Source organism: Pan troglodytes, chromosome 2 (genome assembly GCF_028858775.2).
Source record: "Pan troglodytes isolate AG18354 chromosome 2, NHGRI_mPanTro3-v2.0_pri, whole genome shotgun sequence".
NCBI lineage: Eukaryota > Metazoa > Chordata > Mammalia > Primates > Hominidae > Pan > Pan troglodytes.
Window position 1 is genome coordinate 42285993 of NC_086015.1, and position 21027 is coordinate 42307019.

General features: G+C 44.0%; 2 protein-coding genes and 1 pseudogene across 19 annotated transcripts in view; 1 reads left to right on the forward strand and 2 right to left on the reverse strand.

Annotated features, from left to right (window-relative positions):
* The first annotated feature begins 754 nt into the window (after positions 1–754).
* Positions 755–21027, forward strand: part of SLC22A14 (solute carrier family 22 member 14) — a 36611-nt gene continuing 16338 nt past the window's right edge. For 5 of the 18 annotated variants that reach the window (XM_016940715.3, XM_016940716.3, XM_016940718.3 and 2 more), the window contains exon 1: positions 755–999. In XM_016940715.3, the coding sequence (XP_016796204.1) occupies positions 871–999 (129 nt within the window). In that variant the 5' untranslated portion in view covers positions 755–870. Of the gene's footprint in view, positions 1202–21027 lie in introns of all 18 variants that reach the window. The other 13 variants (XM_016940722.4, XM_054681686.2, XM_054681691.1 and 10 more) reach the window with 9 other exon arrangements.
* Positions 9095–12010, reverse strand: LOC134809634 (uncharacterized). Its single transcript, XM_063807441.1, has 2 exons — positions 11923–12010; positions 9095–10317 (listed from the first exon to the last, which is right to left on the reverse strand). The coding sequence occupies exons 1-2, from the start codon at positions 12008–12010 to the stop codon at positions 9392–9394; spliced, it is 1014 nt and encodes a 337-aa protein (XP_063663511.1). The 3' UTR covers positions 9095–9391.
* LOC134809554 (uncharacterized) lies at positions 12130–15001 on the reverse strand (annotated as a pseudogene).

The following is a 21027-nucleotide window of genomic DNA, read 5'->3' on the forward strand; positions in this document are numbered from 1 at the left end:
CATTTTCTGTTGCTTATAACAGACTGCTTGAAACTGAGTTATTTATAAAGAAAAGAAATTTATTTCTTACAGTTCTGGAGGCTGGGAAGTCCAAGGTTTAGGGAATACATCTGGTAAGGGCCTTCTTGCTGTTGGGAACTCTGCAGCCTCCCAAGGGGGCACAGGTGAGGGAACCGAGCAAGCTAGCTTGTCTTTCTTCCTCTTGTTATAAAGTCACCAGTCCCATTCTCATAACTCATTAACCCATTAATCTACTAATCCATGAATGGTGATTCATGGATTAACAGATTACACTCATGACCCAATTACATCTTAAAGGCCCCATCATGCTACCACACTGGAGATGAAGTTTCAACATGAGTTTTGGAGAGGACAAATATTAAACCATAGCAATGCTCTAATTTTGTTGAGGTCCTAAGTACATGCTGTACTGGTACAAGGATGGTCTGCCTTGTACCAGGCCCTGTGCTGGTTTTCTTGTCCTGCCACTTTGGCCTCCCTTCCCCCAAGCATGAAGCTTGAAGCCCTGTTCCTGCAATCTGGCAGAGAAGGCTTCTAGCTTATGGGGGAGATGGGTCAGACCCCGGCAGCTCTGACCAAGGCTGGTTGGCAGGGGAGTGTCACGGAGAGACAGAGCAGAAGTGAGTGGGGTAGGGCCAAGCCATTTCCAGCTGTGGGCTCAGGAAGGCTTGAAGAATAGTTGATAAATGAGTGATATCTGGAAGGACAGGAGAATTTCCGAGAGTGGAGGTGGAGCCCTCGTGTGGGGTAAACAGCCTGCACAAAGACAGGGGCAGGGGGGTTTGTGTGGCAGTTTTCCTGACCTGCCTTGCCCCTGGAGGCTGCGGCCAGTTGTGTCCCTGGAGTAGAATGCTGACCCTCACCATTCCCAGCCCACCCCAAGGACCTCCCCACCCCATTGTGACACTACTTCCTGGACACCAGTGGAGCTCAAAGGTTCTGCTTCCAAGGGTCTGGCTGGGCCTGGATTGTGGTCAGGTGGGCCCTGGCTTTGGCTTGCGGTCCTGCCTACAGGGAGGCAGGGCCGGGAGGGTGTGGAGAGTAGAAATTATGATGAACCCTGGCAATTTTGCGGCCGCGTTCTCAGCACAGGTGTGGACAGGAGCCTGCCTGGGCCTGTTTGGCCTTGGGGAATCTGTGGAAGGAGCGGGCTGCCCTCCCAGAAAGCGTGAGTTCTCAGGTGTGGCGTCTGGCCATCTCCTGCGGCAGGTGGAGTGCTGCTCTTGGCTATGCTTCTCCCAGGCCTCAGTTACCTCTTTGGCACATTGAGAGCCAATTGCCTGGGGCCTGTCCACCTGGCAGAGGACCTTTGGGATGGGTAGAGGGAGTGAGTGCTCCAGGGTATTGGGGTATCAGGTGGTGCTGGGGGATGCTGAAGCGGTCCCTGCAGAGGGAGGCTGGTACAGATGGCTCTGGTCCAGAAGCCACATCTCTGAGAGGACAGCAGAGGCTCTCCCTCCCTGGAAAGTCTCCTTTATCCACCTCCACCCTCTCCAGCCTTACACACATACATCCTGTATTGGTTTCCTATTGCTGCTATAACAAATGCCCACACTTAGTGGCTTGAAACAGCAGAGACTTATTACCTAATGGTTTTGGAGGTCAAAAGAACAAATGGGCCTCAGCAGGCTAAGATCAAGGTCTCAGAAGGATTGCCTTCCTTTCTGGAGGCTCTAGGGCAGAGCTCATTTCCTTTCTTGCCTTTTCCAGCTTCTAGAGCCTCCTGCATTCCTTGGCTCTGGGACCCCTTGCATCTTCAAAGCCACCAACGGCTGCCCAAATCTTTATCACGCTGCATTTCTTTGGGTCTTATGCATTTAAGGATCCTGGGATTAATGGGACCTACCTGACAATCCAGGATAATCTATTTTAAAGTCAGCTAAGTAGTAACCTTAACTTCATCTGTAACTTTAACCCCCCTTGCCATGTAAGGAAACATATTTACGAGTTCTGAGGATTAGGCATAGATCTCTCCGGGGGGCGCTTATGCAGCCTCCCCCACCTCCCAGCACACGCACATCTAAGCATGCTCTCCCTCTGTGTTCCCTGCCTCTTAAGCATCTCCAAATTCTGCTGAGATAAGGGATCCCGAACTCGGGGCCAGGCAGGAGGCAAAGACAAGTGAAATGGGGAAATGGTGCCGGGCTCTGCTGGGCCTCCTGCATGCACACATCAGAAGTAGCAGGAGCCGGGTGCAGTGGCTCCCGCCTGTAATCCCAGCACTTTGGGAGGCCGAGGCGGGAAGATCACTTGAGGTCAGGAGTTCGAGACCAGCCTGGCCAACATGGTGAAACCCCATCTCTACTAAAAATACAAAAATTAGCCAGGCGTGGTGGCTTGCACCTGTAGTACCAGCTACTCGGGAGGCTGAGCCAGGAGAATCACTTGAACCCAGGAAGCAGAGGGTGCAGTAAGCCGAGATCACACCACTACATTCCAGCCTGGGTGACAGACCGAGATTCTGTCTCACAAACAAACAACAACAACAACAACAATAATCACAAAAAACAGAGCAGACTCTCAGTCTAAAGGAGGGGCCCCTGCTCAGATTTGCTAATTGTTGCCAGATGGGAATGCTGTCCCATTGGCCAAACTTCAAAAAGAAAATGCTGCATTTATGTGAAATCAACTTTTGGCAGTTAAATCACATTCCAAGATACAGTGAGGCACCAAATGGGCTAGCCAAGGGAAATGTGTCTGCAGGCTGGATTTGTCCCGTAGACGATGAGCCGGAGACCTCTTCCCTGGATTATGGAACAGCAGTCGCAGTCTGAGAAGGAGGCATCCCCCTAGTGTGACTGATAGAAAACTAGGGGCCCAAGAGGGAAAGGGGACTTCTCCTCAAGCAGACAGCTCTTCTCCATGCCTGTCCACCCTGTCCAATAGTAGAGTGAGGGGCTCATGGTGGCTTCTGAAAGTGGCCCTAGCCTTGGCTAGGGCTAGTGGGGCAGCTTGGTAACATGCCCAGGTGAGGACCCCATGGGGGCTGGGGGCCAGGCTGGGTCACCCCTCCAGGGCCGGCCTAAGAGGGATAGATTTGGCGAATGCAGCTCGGCCTCCCCACAGATCCCTGCCCTCTAGGCCCACCACAGTGCTATCCCCAGCCAGGCAAGGGCCCCTGGTGTCCCAGCCAAGGCCCGTCCTCTAAAGAATTCTCTGAAGAAACTTTCCCAGAATGCTGGGAATGTGCAGGGATCTTGGCAGAAATGAGAGGAAGAACTTAGAAAGGAGGCCTCCGCTAATCATTACAATATGCCTCAGTGTCTTCCGCAGTGCTTAGGGAGCAAGTGCCCGTGAGACGAAGGACCAGAGTGTAGGAAATGTGAGAATACGTGGAAGAATGTCCCCTTCAAGGACACCTGGCCTGACAATGTGGGTGATCAGCCTCCCACAAAATTAAAAAAAAAAAATCACAAGAACAGAGACAAGGGTTCTCATCATACTACGAAATGACCGAAAAGCAATACAAATTATAAGACCCAGTGCTGCTGGTGGGACTGTAAGGAAATGGACACCTCGTGAACTGTTGTGGACTCTGAAATGGGTTGCTCTTTCCGGAGGACATTATGAGCCTATGTTATAAGAGCCATATAAACAATCCTACTTCTTGGACCTTAGCCCAGGGAAGAAAGAGAGCCTTCTGCACAATAATGTGTACAGAAAAGTTGTCTGGGGTAGTGAGGAAGCAGTGAGAAACAGCCTTGGTGCCCAGTAGCTACCATGAAGTAAACAGCACCTTAACAAAGATTCCGTAGCCATTAACATGATCAATGTGAAGATGAGTTTTGGCTGTGGAAAATACTAAGAGCAAGTAGTAGCAGGCAGAAGTTCACTGAACAGGGGATACCCCCATCACAGTGGGGGACTGCTGCCTTTATCAGTCTCCAGCAGAGGGGAGGGGGCCCTGCAGGAAGAGCAGGAGTGGATGTTTCAGGAGAGGGTCCTTGGGCACAATATTTTTTCAAAATAAAAACAGACACGTGTGAATCCATCACCCACCCAAAGCGCCAGAACATTTCTAATGATTTCAGTCCACCTCTTCCTTGACATCATTCCTCTGTCTCCCCTCAGAGATGGTTTCCTGAATTTCATCCTTGCTGTTAAAAAAAATCTATAGTTTTACTGCATGACATACTGAAATTATTTCTTTAGTCTTGCTTGTTTCCAAACTTTATAAAAAGAGCATCGGTTTTCTGAGGCTTACTTTTTTCACTGAACATCCTGTTTTTGAGACTCATACAGGTTGATGGATGGAGCTGAAGCTTCTTCATTTTCACTGCTATAGTGTATTCCACTATATAAATCTACTACAATTTAGGCATTCTTTCATTGATGTGCATTTGGGCTCTTTTTTCACAGTTGAAAAGTGTCATGAACATTTTGGTACTTATTTCCTGGATCATATGTACAAATGGCTCCCTAGAGTATATACCTGGGAGTAGCATTGCTGGGTCATAAGGTATACAGATATTCAACTTTATAAGACAATGCCAAATTGTTTTCCAAAGTGGGTCTATGAATAATTCTGCCAGGAATGTATGCAAGATAGTTTTCTCCACCACTTGGTGTTATCAAACTTCTCAATTTGGCCAGACATGATGGCTCACGCCTGTAATCCCAGCACTGTGGGAGGCCGAGGTGGGCAGATCACCTGAGGTTGGGAGTTTAAGACCAGCCTGACCAACATGGAGAAAACCCGTCCTACCCAGTCTCTACTAAAAATACAAAATTAGCCGGGTGTGGTGGTGCGCGCCTGTAATCTCAGCTACTTGGGAGGCTGAGGCAGGAGAATTGCTTGAACCCGGGGGGTGAAGGTTGCGGTGAGCTGAGATTGTGCCATTGCACTCCAGCCCAGGCAACAAGAGCAAAACTGTCTCAAAAAACAAAAAACTTCTAAAGTTTTGTCAATCAAATGAGTATAAATATCCTACCATGGTCTTGATTTGCATTTCCCTCATTATTAAAGAGGTTGAGCATCTTCACATGTTTGTAGGCCACACGAGTTTCCTCTTCGTAAAATGCCTGTTCAGGTCTTTCGCCCATTTTTCTTTTCTTTTCTTTTTTTTTTTTTTTTAGACAGAGTCGCTCTGTCACCCAGGCTGGAGTGCAGTGGCACCACCTCGGCTCACTGCAACCTCTGCCTCCTTCAAGCAATTCTCCTACCTCGGCCTCCCGAGTAACTGGGATTACAGACGTGTGCCACCACGCCTGGCTAATTTTTGTATTTTTAGTAGAGACTGGGTTTCACCATGTTGGCCAGTCTGGTGTCGAACTCCTGACCTCAGGTGATTCCACCCACCTCGACCTCCCAAAGTGCTGGGATTACAGGCGTGAGCCACCATGCCTGGCCCTGATTTGTGTGTTTTTTTGTTTGTTTGTTTGTTTGTTTTTGAGATGGAGTCTTGCTCTGTTGCCCAGGTGGGAGTGCAGTGGCCAGATCTCAGCTCACTGCAGCCTCTGCCTCCTGGGTTCAGGTGGTTCTCCTACCACAGCCTCCCGAGTAGCTGGGATTACAGGTGTGCACCATCATGCCTGGCTAATTTTTGTATTTTTTTTTTACTGGAGACAGGGTTTCACCACATTGGCCAGGCTGGTCTTGAACTCCTGACCTCAGGTGATCCACCCACCTTGGCCTCCCAAAGTGCTGGGATTACAGGTGTGACCCACTGTGCTTGGCTTGATTTGTGGTTCTGTACATACTCTTTACATAGTCTTGATCCTAGTCCTTTTTCAGATATAGGTGTGTGTGTGCGTGTGTGTGTGTGTGCAAATATCTCCTTCCAGTTGTGTCCAGTTTTTTTCCACTTTAAGATTTTCATTTTTAAGTTTTGTCTGCTTAAAACTGCTATATTGCTAAATTTGGCAAGTTTAATCTTGCTATATTGTATTTCACTGTATAAATATACTACAATTTATACATTCTTATATACCTGTAGTCAAATTTATAAATTTAAAATTTTGTGGTTAGCACAAAACAGCATAGTTTTTGTGTCTTGATTAGGAAATCCTTCCTCACCTGAAAGTCAGAAATAGATTCCCTTATATTTTCTATTAAAAGTGTTGTTCTTGAAATTTAAGGCCTTAATAGGGCTGGAATTTTTGTTTATGATATGACGAATCTAATTTTAATTTATTTTTCCATTTACTGACCTATCATGCCACTCCCCTCTCAGATATCAAAACTTTAAGTTTGCATGGATATATTTCTGGGCTTTCTGTTAGCTATTTCTATGTTGGCATATTCTCATTAATTCATATAACTTTATAATATAGTTTGATAATTTGCAGGGCACATCATTCTTATTATTCTTCAGAGTTTTCTTAGGTATTTATGCCCTTTGTCCTTCAATATACATTTTAGAATCTTCTTGCCAAAAATAATTTTATAAAAAATACCTTTTGGATTTTGACTAGAGTTGTGTTGAATCTACAGATCAATATGGAGAACTGACAACTTTTATTCATGACCATGAGATAGCTCTACATTTACTTTTCTTTCTTCATATATTTCTGTACATTGTATCATTATTTTACACATAGGTCTTGCACATATTTTTAAACCATTTTTTAAAATGTAATATATACACAACACAAAATTTAACATCTTAACCATTGTTAAGTGCACAGTTCAGTGGCATTAAGTAATTCACATCATTGTGCAACCTTCACTACCATCCATCTCCGGAACTATTTCATTTTCCCAAACTGAAATTCTGTACCTACTACATAATAACTCCCCTTTTCCTCCTCCCTCAGTCCCTGGTAACCACAATTCTACTTTCTGTGTCTATGAATTTGACTAGGTACCTCATATAAGTGTAATCATACATGTCCTTTTGTGATTTGGTATTTCACTTAGCAGAATGTTTTCAAGGTTCATTCATACTGTAACATGTATTATAATTTTATTCATTTTTAAGGCTGATCCATATTCCATTGTATGTATACACCACACTTTCTTTATCCATTCATCCATCCATGGACATTTGTGTTGCTTCCACCTTTTGTCTATTGTGAACAATGCTGCTGTGAACATGGGTGTACAAATCTGTTTGAGCTCCTGCTTCCAATTCTTTTGTGTATGTACCCAGAATTAGATTGTTGGATCAAATGGTACTCCTATTTTTAATTTTTTTAGGGACCATCATACTGTTTTCCACAGTGGCTACACCCTTTTACATTCCGATACAAAAGGGTTCGAATTTCTCCACATCCTCACCAACATTTGTTTCCTTTTCTTTTAAAAAATTAATAATTGTCATCCTAATGGGTGTCTTGTACATATTTTGTTAGGTTGTTTCTAATCTATATTTCAATATTATAAATGGTATCTTTTAAAGTTTCCCATTTTAAAAAATCATTAGTTTGAAATGATTAAAAAAATTAATAATAGTCATCCTAATGGGTGTCTTGTATGTATTTTGTTAGATTGTTCCTAATCTATATTTCAATATTAAAAATGATATCTTTTAAAGTTTCCCGTTTTTAAAAATCGTCTTAGTTTGAAATGATTTTAGGGTTTTAACAAAAGTTGTGAGGCTGGGCACAGTGGCTCATGCCAGTAATCCCAGAACTTTGGGAGACCAAGATGGGAGGATCGCTTGAAGCCAGAAGTTCAAGACCATCCTGGGCAGCAAAGTGAGACCTGATCTCTACAAAAAATAAAAAAATTAGCCCTGCATGGTGGCACACACCTATAGACATAGCTTCTCTGAAGGCTGAGGCAGAAGGCACACCTAAGCCCAGGAGTTCAGCTGCAGTGAGCTATGATTGTGCCACTGCAATCCAACCTGGGTGACAGAGTGTGACTCTATCTCTACAAAAAAAAAAAAAAAAAAAAAAAAAAAGCAAAAAAATGAACACAGACTTCCCATTCCTTCTACGCCCAGATTCCCCTAATGTTGGCATCTTACTTATCTAACCCAGAAAATTAACACTGACATGATACTATTAACTAATCTATAGACCTAACTTGAACTTGGCAAGTTCTCCCACTAACATTCTTTTCCCAGTCTGAGATCCAATCCAGGATCCCACACTGTGATTCGTTGTCATGTTGTTACCTAGGGGGTCCTTGCTTCCAGAGCTCCCAAGATGGTGGCGGGCTGCTTCCAAGATGGCAGCAAGCCTCTTGTTCTCTGATCTGGGGTTCTTGGCCTCAAGGATTCTAAGGCATGGAATCTTGGGCCATGCGGTGAGTGTTATAGCTCTATTAGAAGCTGTGGGTCACGGAAGAGAACCACGAAACCCAGCTACTAGTGTTCAGCTCGATTAGGATGAACCCAGGCACTTAGCCATGCAGGAACAATGGCAAGCCTTTAGCCCGATCCGGAGTGGCAATGGGCGCCTCGCTGGATCAGGAGCACAGCAGACACCCTGCCAGATCCGGAGGGGTGGAAGTCAGCGGTGGGTCTGCAACAGCGACAAACAGCAGTGGTGGACGGCGAGTGAAAACTTAGCTTGAGCTATAACAAGTATGGACCAGAAGAGTGTGCAATTGCAAGATTTTATACAGTGAAAACAGAGCTCCCATACAAAGGGAGGGGACCCAAAGGGGGTAGCTGTTGCTGGCTTGAATGCCTGGGTTTATATCCTCATCATTGTCCCTCCTGCTGTGCTCTCAGGCAATAGATGATTGGCTATTTCTTTACCTCCTGTTTTTGTCTAATTAGCATTTTAGTGAGCTCTCCTTACTATCTGATTAGTCGGGTGTGAGCTAAGTTGCAAGCCCCATGTTTAAAGGTGGATACAGTCACTTTCCCAGATAGGCTTAGGGATTCTTAGTTGTCCTGGGAAATCCAGCTAGTCCTGTCTCTCAGTTCTCTCTCTCAACAGGAAAACTCAAGTGCTGTTGGGGAGGTTGGCCGATGACCGCTCTAACTGCTTCCTGCGGAATTGGGGCGTAGTAGGGGTCATGCAGTTGAGATTTCCTTGGGAGGGGTGCCTTCGATGTCATCAACATTGGAGCGTGGACTAGCAGGCCAGTCCAGGGGTCCGTGGTAGATCTTAGTCATGGACTGCATCTGGGACTCCATTTGAAGATCCATTTGTAGTTTTACAGCTTTGATTCTGGAAGAGACAAACTTAACAAAGAGGTTAAAGAGACAGGGATTCAAATGTATGGCCTGCAGTGTAGGGGATTATTTCTTTGGCACACTTTACAGGCCCTGACTATCTGCTTGACAGTTTTAAAAAGGCCTGGTCCAGTAAACAATAATTTGGCCATCTAATGGGTGCTATCAATGCCTAAGTGAAAGGTTTGGTGAAGGATTTTAAGTAATTTTCATTGGTTAGCTGCAGGCAAAAGTATTTTTCCTTCTTCGTTGGCTAGCCATCCTGAGAGGAGGAAACTACGTCCTCATGAGGTTCCCTATTCTATTTCTCCTGTTGAGTACTGGGGCTTGGTTTCCCAGAGAGGATTACCCCATACTAGGGGTCCTTCTATAAGCATTTTTAATGAAGGGTCCTGCTTTGTGGCTCTTTTGGCTTCAATATCTGCTTGGCGGTTCCCTTCTATTTCCTTTTCCTTTCCTTTCTGATGACCCTGGCAGTGTAAGACTGCCACCTCTTTGGGTTTCTGTACAGCCAATAATAATCTCCTAGTGGCTTCCTGATGTTTGATAGGTGTTCCCTCGGAAGTTAGGAATTTCCTTTCTCTCCATATTGCTGCGTGGGCATGGAGGACTAGGTAAGCATACTTAGAGTGTGTATATATATTTACCCTTTTTCCTTCTCCTAATTTTAGTGCCAAAGTGAGGGCTATTAGTTTTGCCAGCTGAGCGCTAGTTCCTGGAGTGAGGGGATTACTTTCAAGTATTTCATTATTACTGACCACTGCATACCCTGCTTTTCGAAGTCCTTTTTCTACAAAGGAACTTCCATCAGTATACAAGTTGAGGTCGGGATCAGTCAAGGGAACCTCTGGAAGGTCCCCTTGAGTGGCGTAGGTTTGAGCAATCACCTGTTGACAGTTATGTTCTATCTTTTCTTCATTGTCTGGAAGAACTGTGGCTGGGTTAAGAGTTGCACAAGTGCACAGTCGCAGCACTGGCCCTTCAAGTAATAGAGGCTGATATTTAAGCAAAAAGTTGTCTGACAGCCACAAGTCTCCTTTAGCAGTGAGTATGCCATTTATATCATGAGATGTCCACACAGTAAGATCTCTTCCCTGTATTATTTTAACTGCTTCAGATACTAGGACTGCTACTGCCGCCACTACCCATAAACAATGAGGCCAACCTTTTACCACTACATCAATTTCCTTACTGAGGTATGCCACGGGATGCAAGCTGATCCCTCAGACCTGTGTAAGGACTCCTAGAACTATTCCTGTTTTTTTCTGTGACATATAAAGAAAAGTCTTGCCCCGTTGGCAAGCTTAACACTGGGGCTTGGGTTAGGGCCTTCTTTAGGGCCTGGAAAGCTGCTTCTGCTTCAGGTGTCCATCTTACTAAATGGGTATTGGCTTTTTGAGTTTCCTTAATTAGTGTATATAATGGCCTGGCTATTTCGCCGTACCTGGGAATCCATATTTGGCAGAAGCCTGTTATGCCAAGGAACTCTCTTAGTTGCTTTAGGGTTTTGGGATGAGGAAAAGCCAGTGTAGGCTGGATACATTCTTTACTGAGGGCCCTGGTGCCTTTGGATAATTTTAGCCTTAAGTATGTAACCTGCTGTGAGCAGAGCTGAGCCTTTGGTTTGGAAACCTTGTAGCCACAGGTGGCAAGGAAATTTAAGAGCACTTGGGTGGCTTGATGGCACAAGGTTTCTGAACAGGTGGCTAAAAGTAAATCATCCATGTACCAAAGGACAAGAGTGTCCAGATATGAGAACTGGCTCAAGTCTTGGGCTAATGCCTGGCCAAATAGATGGGGGCTATATCCCTGAACTCTTGGGGTAAAACAGTCCAGGTGAGTTGAGATGTTGGGTTAGAAGGATCTTCAAAGGCAAACAAGAATTGAGAGTCAGGATGTACAGGGATGCAGAAAAAGGCATCCTTAAGGTCCAGGACTGTAAACCACTCTGCTTCCTCTGGTATTTGGGAAAGCAGAGTATAAAGGTTAGGTATAGTTGGGTATAGAGGGACAACAGCCTCATTGATAATCCTGAGATCCTGCACTAACCTCCACTGTCCGTTGGGTTTCTGTACTCCTAAAATTGGAGTATTGCAGGGGCTACTGCATGGTTTTACTAGGCCTTGGGCTTTTAGGTTCTTAACAATTTTTTGGAGTCCTTGTTGGGCCTCATGTCTAAGGGGGTACTGCCTTTGGTAGGGAAAGGAGGCAGAATTATTTAGTTTAATTTGAACAGGACAGGAATTCTTTGCTTGTCCATGTTGTCCTTCTGTTGCCCAGACTTCAGGATTAATTCCTTCCTCAAGCAGGGGACAACAAACGGGTGTTCCTTCTCCTATGTTCAGGTGTGTAATGGCTCCTGCTTTTGCTAGAATGTCTCTCCCTAACAAGGAAATGGGGCTTTCAGGCATAATTAGAAAAGCATGTGAAAAGAGTAAAGTTCCCCAGTCACAACTTAGTGGCTGGGAGAAGTATCTAGTGACTGGCTGTCCTAGGACCCCTCGGATAGTGACAGATCTGGAGGACAGTTGTCCAGGACAGGAGAGTAAGACTGAGAAGGCTGTGCCAGTGTCCAGGAGACAGTTAACCTCCTGGCCCTCAATGGTCAAGCATACCCAGGGCTCTGTGAGGGTGATGGCATGGGCTGGTGCTTGCTCCGGGAACCCTCAGTCCTGCTGCTGGATCATCTAGTTAGTGGCTTCTGACTCAGAGGACCTTCATCCCCTGGGGCAGTGGGCCTTCCAGTGATGCCCTTGACATAAGGGGCATGGACGAGGGGGCAGCTTATTTCTATTTGGACAATCTTTTTTAAAGTGTCCTTGTAGACCACACTGGAAGCAAGCCTTATTAGGCATTCGATTTGCCCAGCCTTTCCCTTTTCCAGAGCCTCCAAAGTTCACTTGCCTGAGGGCCATGACTAAAGCGGTGGCCTTTTTTAAATCCCATTTGTCCCATTCCACCTGCTCCTCCTGATCTCTATTATAAAAATCCAAGGTTACCAAGTTCAATAGGGTTTTTAAGTTTTGCTCCGGGCCTAAGGCAGGCTTTTGAAGTTTTTTTCTAATGTCTGCAGCTGACTGAGTGATAAACTTATCCTTTAAGATTAGTTGGCCTTCAATAGAGTCAGGTGACAGGGAGGTATGCTTCCTCAATGCCTCCCTTAGTCTCACCAGAAAGGCGGTAGGATTTTCTTCCTTTCCATGTGTTACAGTGGACATCATTGAATAATTCACAGGCTTCTTTCTAGTTTTCCTTAGTCCTTCTAGCACACAAGTTAGCAAATGTCTGCGGCACCAATTTCCATGTTCTGATTCTGTGTCCCAATGAGGGTCTACACTGGGAACTGCCTGCTGGCCTGTGGGGAATTGTTCTTTCCTCTGTTGTCATCCTATCATTGACCTGACTGAGATACCAGAGATCGCCAAACTCGCGGGCTCCAGTTATGGCGGCACTTCTCTCATTTGGGGTTAATGTCGGATTTAACAGTAACATTATATCTCTCCATGTCAGATCAAAGGATTGTCCTAACCCTTGTAAAACATCAATATAGCCATCAGGGTTATCTGAGAATTTACATAGGTCTATTTTAATTTGCTATAAGTATGAGAGAGAAAAAGGTACATGCACTCTGGCTGGGCTGAATTCTCCTCCTCCTACTGCTTGGAGGGTGCATAATAGGGGAATATTGGCACTCTTTGGTTCATTGTTTACCCCTTTGTTTATCTCCTTTTGGACCATTTGGGTTGAAGGGGGGTTCTTATTAGTTGGGGAAGGAGTTGGGGGGATGCTGGGGTAGGGAAGTAGACTCCGAGGGCTTCCTGTAGGGCATAAATCACACTTTTTACATAATTGTGAGTTGTCTGTTAATGAAAAGAAAGTTTGTACATATGGCACTTCACTCCATTTGCCTTCTTTTCTACAAAAGAGATCTAGCTGTAAGATGGTGTTATAATTTATACTTCCCTCAGGAAGGCAGGTTTCTCTTGAAGAGGATATCATGGCCAGGTGGTACTGTAGAAGAAAATAAGTCATTTCTTTCTTAGCGTCTGAGGGTCAAATTGGTCCCAATTCTCCAGAATACATCTTAGGGGTGTTTTTGCCTTGGGGGGAATGTTTCCCATCAGAAAAAAGAACATAGCGATGCCAGCACCCCTAGTCATTTTCTGATGAGCATTAGTCCTAGAGCGTCCTCTATGGTCCTAGTGCTTATTCCTTTCCAGGGTGCGTAACCACCCATGGACCTCTGCTTATTGGATTAGTTATGCTCACCGATGTAGCAGTCCTACACCTGTTTTCCCACCTTTCTTGACCACAAAGAAAGGGGTCCGGGCTGCTGGTTTCTAGTGGTACTTTACCAGCGTGCCCAACATTGCCTTTGTGCTCAGGGGTGAGTCCTAGAGCTGGGCTGGGCTCCTGAGTATTTCATAACAACCCAGTTTGCCCCATCAAGATGCATTCTCATAAACAGTTCTTATGCAGATTCATTTCAGAGAGGGTGTAGGTAACCTTTTGAGTCAGGATTGAGATAAAGTTTTTTGATTCTGTAAGTACTTTAAGGCTTGGCTGAGTGCAAACAGATCCAACGTTTGAGCAGACCAATTATTAGGCAATTCTCCTAACTCTGCTTCCACAAGAGTCTCCTTATCAATTAATGATACCCATTGTGGTTTTTTTCTCAATCACCTGGGAGAAACCATCTATTGTCCTGTCCTGAGGGGAGTTCTTCCTAGGTCTGGTCAGATCTTTGTAAGGTAATTAAGATTTAAATCCCCTGTTAGGAAATCTGCTGGGTTAAGGGAATTATCAGTGGTTGGTGTTAAATTACCTTTTTCTAACAGAATAGCCCCATACTTTAAGATTTTTGAGTTAGTAAGCTACCTTTTTGCTTTTTTGACTTAGAATAATTCTGAACTGGTGAGGTGTGCTCACAATGAGGTTTCCTCTAAAAGTTACTTTTCTACTTTCTTCTGTTAGCAAAGCAGTTGCTGCTACAGATTGAATGCATTTGGGCCATCCGTGGGTTACTGGGTTAAGGATTTTTGATAGGAAGGCTATGGGTTGTCAGTGGTCTCAGTGTTTTTTTCAGGCTACGTCCTTGTTTACACTGACAACAAGGTAGTATTGGAGTGTTATAGGGTCACGGAGAAGACCTTCAGTTATCAATTTTAGGTTTTAAATTTACCCTGGCTTTTAAAGGTGTAGGGCACACTGGGTTTATTTTATTTTATTTTATTTCTATCTGTCTCTTTCTTTCTCTCTTTGACTCCCTCGTTGTCTCTCTGCCTCTTTCTCCTCTCTGTCTCTTTCTCTCCTCTCTGTCTCTCTCTCTCCTCTCTGTCTCTCTGCTCTCTGTCTGTCTCTGTCTGTCTCTCTCTCTGTCTGTCTCTCTCTCTCTCTCTCTTTCTCTCTCTCTTCTTTTAGCCATTTACAAACATCCTTGCCCTGGCAAGGATGGTGGGGAATGGGTCTCACATAACTGCCCATGTTGAGAGCTATATACCTAAATCAGGAGGGACACCAGGGACAAGACTCCCTGGGTTTATAGCCTAGATGCCTAAGGATGCAGCCTAGAGCTTCCTTAGATTCCTTTGGAGATACAACTTGCTAGAGGAAATGAAAGTCTGAACCATTAGTACCTAGGAGTCAGGGATCGGAGGAAGTAGATTCAGAGGTAAGGAGAATTTTGGGGCTACACTTTCAAGAAAGTCGTGGTTGGGACCCAGGAGGTATGAGTCAGAAGGAAAGGTAGGGGCACACGCATGGGCGACTGTTGAATAGAGACTTCTGGCTGTGCCATGATCTCAACAGGCTAATGCTGGGAGTTCGGGATGACAGCTTTCTGCCTCTAGTCAGCCCTTGGCTTCCCCAGGAAAATTGAAAGTGGAAGCTGGTTCCAGGCAGACCAACGTTCCCAACCCAGAAGGGTTGGGGGTTGTTAGAAAGCCCTTCCCCAAACAGCCTCACACCTGAGTCTTAAGTCCGGTGGCCATGCTAATCATTTTTAACCGGCTGACAGGTACCTGGTATTTTCCTCCAATTCTAAGGAAGGATAGGACAGAATAGCAAGCAAAAGTAGTCCAATATTACTCACCGCTTTGGAAATCCCTTTGTGGTTGCCAAAATGTTACCAGGGGGTCCTTGCTTCCAGAGCTCCCAAGATGGTGGCAGGCCACTTCCAAGATGGTGGCAGGCTGCTTCCAAGATGGTAGCGAGCCTCTTGTTCTCTGACTTGGGGTTCTTGGCCTCACAGATTCCAAGGAATGGAATCTTGGGCCATGCAGTGAGTATTAGAGCTCTATTAGAAGCTGTGGGTCACAGAAGAGAGCCGTGGAACCCAGCGACTAGTGTTCAGCTCAATTAGGATGAACCCGGGCACTTAGCTGTGCAGGAATGATGGCAAGCCTTTAGCCTAATCCAGAGTGGCAATGGGCACCTCGCTGGATCAGGAGCACATCAGACACCCTGCCAGATCCGGAGGGGTGGAAGTCAGCAGTGGGTCTGTGACGGCGACAAACAGCAGTGGTGGACGGCGAGTGAAAGCTCAGCTCAAGCTGTAACAAACACGGACCAGAAGAGTGTGCAGTTGCAAGATTTAATAGAGTGAAAACAGAGCTCCCATAAAATGGGAGGGGACCCAAAGAGGGTAGCCGTTGCCAGCTCGAATGCCTGGGTTTATATCCTGATCATTTTCCCTCCCTCTGTGCTCTCAGGCAATAGATGATTGGCTATTTCTTTACCTCCTGGTTTTGCCTAATTAGCATTTTAGTGAGCTCTCTTTACTACCTGTTTGGTCAGGTGTGAGCTAAGTTGCAAGCCCTGTGTTTAAAGGTGGATGCAGTCACCTTCCCAGCTAGGCTTAGGGATTCTTAGTCAGCCTAGAAAATCCAGCTAGTCCTGTCTCTCAATGTCTTAGTCTCCTACAGTCTGGTAAAGTTCCTCAGCCTTTTTCATGCTTTAATACTTGAAAAGTACTAGGCAGTTATTTTGTAGAATGCCCCTAAATCTGTTTGGTGGTGGGATTTTTTTTTTTAATTTTCTTCCACTTTTATTTTAAGTTCAGGGGTACATGTGCAGGATGTGCAGATTTGTTACACAGGTAAATGTGTCCCATGGTGGTTTGCTGCATAGATCAACCCATCACCTAAGTATTAAGCCTAGCATCCATTAGCTATTCTTCCTGATGCTCTCCCTTCCCCACCCAGCCTTGTTTGGTGTTTTCTTATGATTATATTAAGGCATATATTTCTGGCAAGAATACCTCAGAAGTGCTGTTGTGCCCTTAGTACATCATATGCAGGGGTGTATGATGTCATCATGTCCCATTACTGGTGATTTTAATTTTGATTACTTGGTTAAAATGGTATCTGCCAAATTTCTTCACTATGAAGTTATTATTTTCCCCTTTGTAAATGATAAGTATCTTATAGTGAGACACACTCTGATATTATGTAATTATCTGTTTCTCATATTTTCATCCTCTAATTTTAATATTCATCAATGATTCTTGCCTGTAACAATTATAACTGGTGCTTGCCAAATGGTGATTTTTGAATTTTCATCATTTTTTCTACACTTATTACTGCGGGATTCTACAGTAAAGAAGAGATGCCCCTTTGATACTACTTATTTATTAAGTTATTTATATTATTATGGACTCATAATTATTCTGTGGGTTATAACATATTACTATCATTATTTATTTTATTGCTAAAATTGTCCCAGATTTGTCCACTGGCGACACACCTTCAATTTGGCTCCTGTGTTCTTTTGATGTGCCCCCATCATTTTAGGGTGCTTTCTTGCTTTCTGGCACCACAAGATATTTTATAATCATCTTGTACTGTCCCTGCTCCAACCCTGGAATCAACCATTTCTCCAACGAACCCTGGTTCTTTTATTTAGGAACCAATATCTGAGTACTAGGTGTGCTCATTGCTACTAAGCTGTTATTTTTTCTAGGCCATCTAGTGGACAGAGGTAGAAAATAGGCTTGCACACACTATCTATCTATCTATCTATCTATCTATCTATCTATCTATCTATCTATCATGAGTTCATTCTGGTACCTTTGGTTCCAATCCAACACCACAGTCTTCATTCTAGTCTTCCCTGTCTTGTGTGTGTGTGTGTGTGTTTTAGATGGAGTCTTGCTCTGTCACCCAGGCAGTGGCGCCATCTCAGCTCACTGCAACCTCTGCCTCCTGGGTTCAAGCAATTCTCCGCCTCAGCCTCTGGAGTAGCTGGGATTACAGGCAGGTGCCACCATATCCAGCTAGTTTTTGTATTTTTTAGTAGAGACAGGGTTTGAACATGTTGGCCAGGCTGGTCTTGAACTCCTGACCTCAGGTGATCCACCTGCCTTGGCCTCCAAAGTGCTGGGATTACAGGTGTGAGCCACTGTGCCCAGCTTCCCCTGTCCTTTATTGTAACTCCTTTCTCTGACAAAAATCTAGCTCTTATTATCTACAATATAGTTACTTATTTGCTTAAATATTATACACATAGTTTCAGAACTGCAAATCCATCTCTGCGAGAAACAAATTCACTAACTAGGGTAACAATACTTGTGTACAGTTCTTTTCATCTTTAGCTTTACAATATGTAGTCGATATGCTATTTTTCAGTTACTTAGATTAGTCCTTTTCTTCCCCATCCTCTTCAATGCAGTTATGATGTTTATTTGTATCACATTAGGTTTATTTGCTGCTGTTTGGATTACTTCTTTGTACTGGTTGGTTTTAGTTAATTACTTATTTGGGGATGGGGTGTATGTGAAACCTTACTAAGGTTCTAAAATCAGAATTACACAAAAAGCTATCCTCAGAGAACAGTTCCTCCCCTCCCATTCCGTCTACCCCATTCCATTCCCTCATTATTTTCACCCATTCCCACCCACTCACCCTCAGAGATAATTAGTCTCATTAGTTTGTGACTTATCCTCCTGTATTTTTTTCACAAATGAGCAGATACATGTATATTCTTATATCCCCTTTTATTACATGAAGGGCAGCTTACTAGAGATACTCGAGCATTTTGCTTTCTTCACTTACCAATATGGTCTGGAAATCATTCCATATCAATGAATAGACATTTTCCTCATTCTTTTTTACAGCTGCGTAATGTCACTTTTTTATTTTTGAGATGGTCTCACCCTATCGCCCAGGCTGGAGGGCAGTGGAGCATTCATAGCTCATAGCAGCTTCAATCTCCTGGGCTCAAGTGACTCTCCTGCTTTAGCCTCCCAAGTAGCTGGGACTAACAGCATGCATCACTACACCTGGTTAATTATTTTATATTTTGTAGAGATGGGTCTTATTTTGTTGGCCAGGCTGGTGTTGAACTCCTGGGCTCAAGCAATCCTCCTGCCTCAGCCTCCCAAAGTGCTGGGATTACAGGTGTGAGGCACTGCGCCAGTTCTAGTATTGCACTGAGTGGCTATAACACTGTTTATTCAACCAGTCTCCTATGTATATGGATATTTAGGTTTTTTCCCAATATTTTGTGATACAATCAATGCTGCAGTGTGAATAACCTTGTACACATGTATTTTCTTACTGTTGGAAGTGTGTCTTCGGGATAAATTCCCAAAGTGGGATTGCTAAATTAAAAAGTAAGTGTATACATAGTTTTTTAAGTATATCAGTGGTCTGTAAGACTGCTCCCAGGCTCTGCAATTCACCAGAAGCATTCATGGGCCTCAAAAGTTGTTCTAGGGCCGGGTGCAGTGGCTCACGCCTGTAATCCCAGCATTTTGGGAGGCCAAGGTGGGCGGATCACCTAAGGTCAGGAGTTCAAGACCACCCTGGCCAATATGGTAAAACTCTATATCTACCAAAAATACAAAAATTAGCCGGATGTGGTGGTGTGCACCTGTTGTCCCAGCTACTCGGGAGCCTGAGGCAGGAGCATCACTTGAACCTGGGAGGCGGAAGTTGAAGTGAGCCAAGATCACACCACTGCACTCCAGTCTGGGGGACACAGTGAGACTTAATCTAAAAAAAAAATGTTATTATACACACTGCTACAATTTATTGCAACAAAAGGGTACAATGCAAGGTCAATAAAGGGAAAAGGCACATTGGGTGGAGTCTAGAGGATACTGGGTACCATCTTTCCATCTTCTCCCAATGAAAGTACATGGGAAGCCCTTACTCCCCCAACAATGAACTGCAGCAACATGTGTGAAGTCTTTCTGCCAGGGAATCTCCCTGAGCCTAAGAGCCCAGCATTGTTATTGGGGGTTGAACATGAAGCCACACAGTGCTTTCATGATTTAACTGTAATTACTGAAACTGCATTGCCCAATGTCAGACCCCAAGAAGGAAAGATGTTCAGCATAAGGCATAAGCTATCTAGACAAGCTGGTACAATGTGGTTCAAGGTTCCGAGCATGCCAAACACTCTTTTTAAATATTTTTTTAGAGATAAGGTCTTGCACACTGCAGCCTTAAACTCCTGGGCTCAAGCTATCAGGAATGGCTCAACCACACAGGGCGCTAGGACTGCAAGTGTATTCCACCATGCCTGGCTAATTTTTTTGTTTATTTTTTTAGAGATGGGGGTTGGGTCTCGCTATATTACCTAGGCTGGTCTTGAACTCCTGGCCTCAGGCATTTCTCCCCCCTCAGCCTCCCCAAATGCTGGGATTACAGGCATGAGCCACTGCACCTGGCCCCAAACACTCTTAATGGTAGCACAGGGAACACTCCAAAAGTTCAATTCCAGAAGCCAGCCAAAGACTAATCACTCAAGCAGTCCTTTCTGAACATGTGCAAGACGTAAACAAATCAGGGTGTCTGGGTTAACTCGTTCTTTCATATCACGTATTGCCAAATTGTCCTTCAGAAAGGTTGTGCCAGTTTGCATTCCCATCAGCAATGTATGAAAGAGCTTGTTTCCCCGCAGCCTCATCAACAAAATGTGCCAATGTGATAGGTGAGAAATGTCACAGTATTGCTGTAATTAGCATTTCAGCAAATTTTGAGTGAGTTTGAAGATTTTTTTCATTGAATGGCATACTTTTACAAGTTATATTTTCTAATTGTTTTGGGTTTACAGAAATGCAATTGACTTTTATATATTCACATTATACGCAGCTACCTTGCTAAGCTCTCCTATTGTTTCTAATTCTCTGTAGATTCTTTGGGGTTTTATTTTCTTTTCAATCTTTATGTCTTTAATTTCTCTTTCTTATCTCATTGCACTGGCTAGGGCCACCAGTATAATGTCAAATAAGTAATTGTGGGCATCTTTGTCTTCCCTCTGATTTTAAAAGGGATACTTTTAATGTTTCCTTTTTAGGATTTTTTTTTTGTGGAGGGGATAGTTTTTTCGTTATTAAATTTCTCATTTTTCTTAGGATTTTTCTTTAAAAATCACAAATTGTTGAATTTTATCAAATGTGTTTTCTGCATCTATAAACATGATCATATGGTTTTCTCCATTGATCTATTAAGTATTGATCTATTACTTATATAAATATAAGTATTTATATATTATCTAGGCCAGGCACAGTGGCTCAGGAGCCTGTAATCCCAGCACTTTGGGAGGCCAGGGCGGGCGGATCACCCAAGGTCAGGAGTTCAAGACCAGCCTGGCCAACATGGTGAAACCCCGTCTCTACTAAAAAATACAAAAATTAGCCAGGCGTGGTGGTGCATGCCTGTAATCCCAGCTACTCAGGAGGCTGAGGCAGGAGAATTGCTTAAACCCAGGAGGCGGAGGTTGCAGTGAGCTGAGATGGCATCCCTGCATTCCAGGCTGGGTGACAAGAGTGAGACTCTGTCTCAAAAAAAAAAGTATATATATACACATATATATATTTATATATATACATATATATTTATATATACACATATATATTTATATATATATTTATATATATATTTATATTTTCTAATAATAAAACCATCTTTGCATTTCTGGTTAAAAC

Excerpts from the sequence above, each read along its gene's own strand:
- LOC134809634 (XM_063807441.1), bottom strand. The coding sequence starts at position 12,010 with ATGGCCCTCAGGCAAGTGAACTTTGGAGGCTCTGGAAAAGGGAAAGGC. Across the intron at positions 10,318-11,922 it reads TAAGGCTTGCTTCCAGTGTG|GGATCAGCTTGCATCCCGTG; the intron begins GTCTACAAGGAC and ends CACAGGTCTGAG.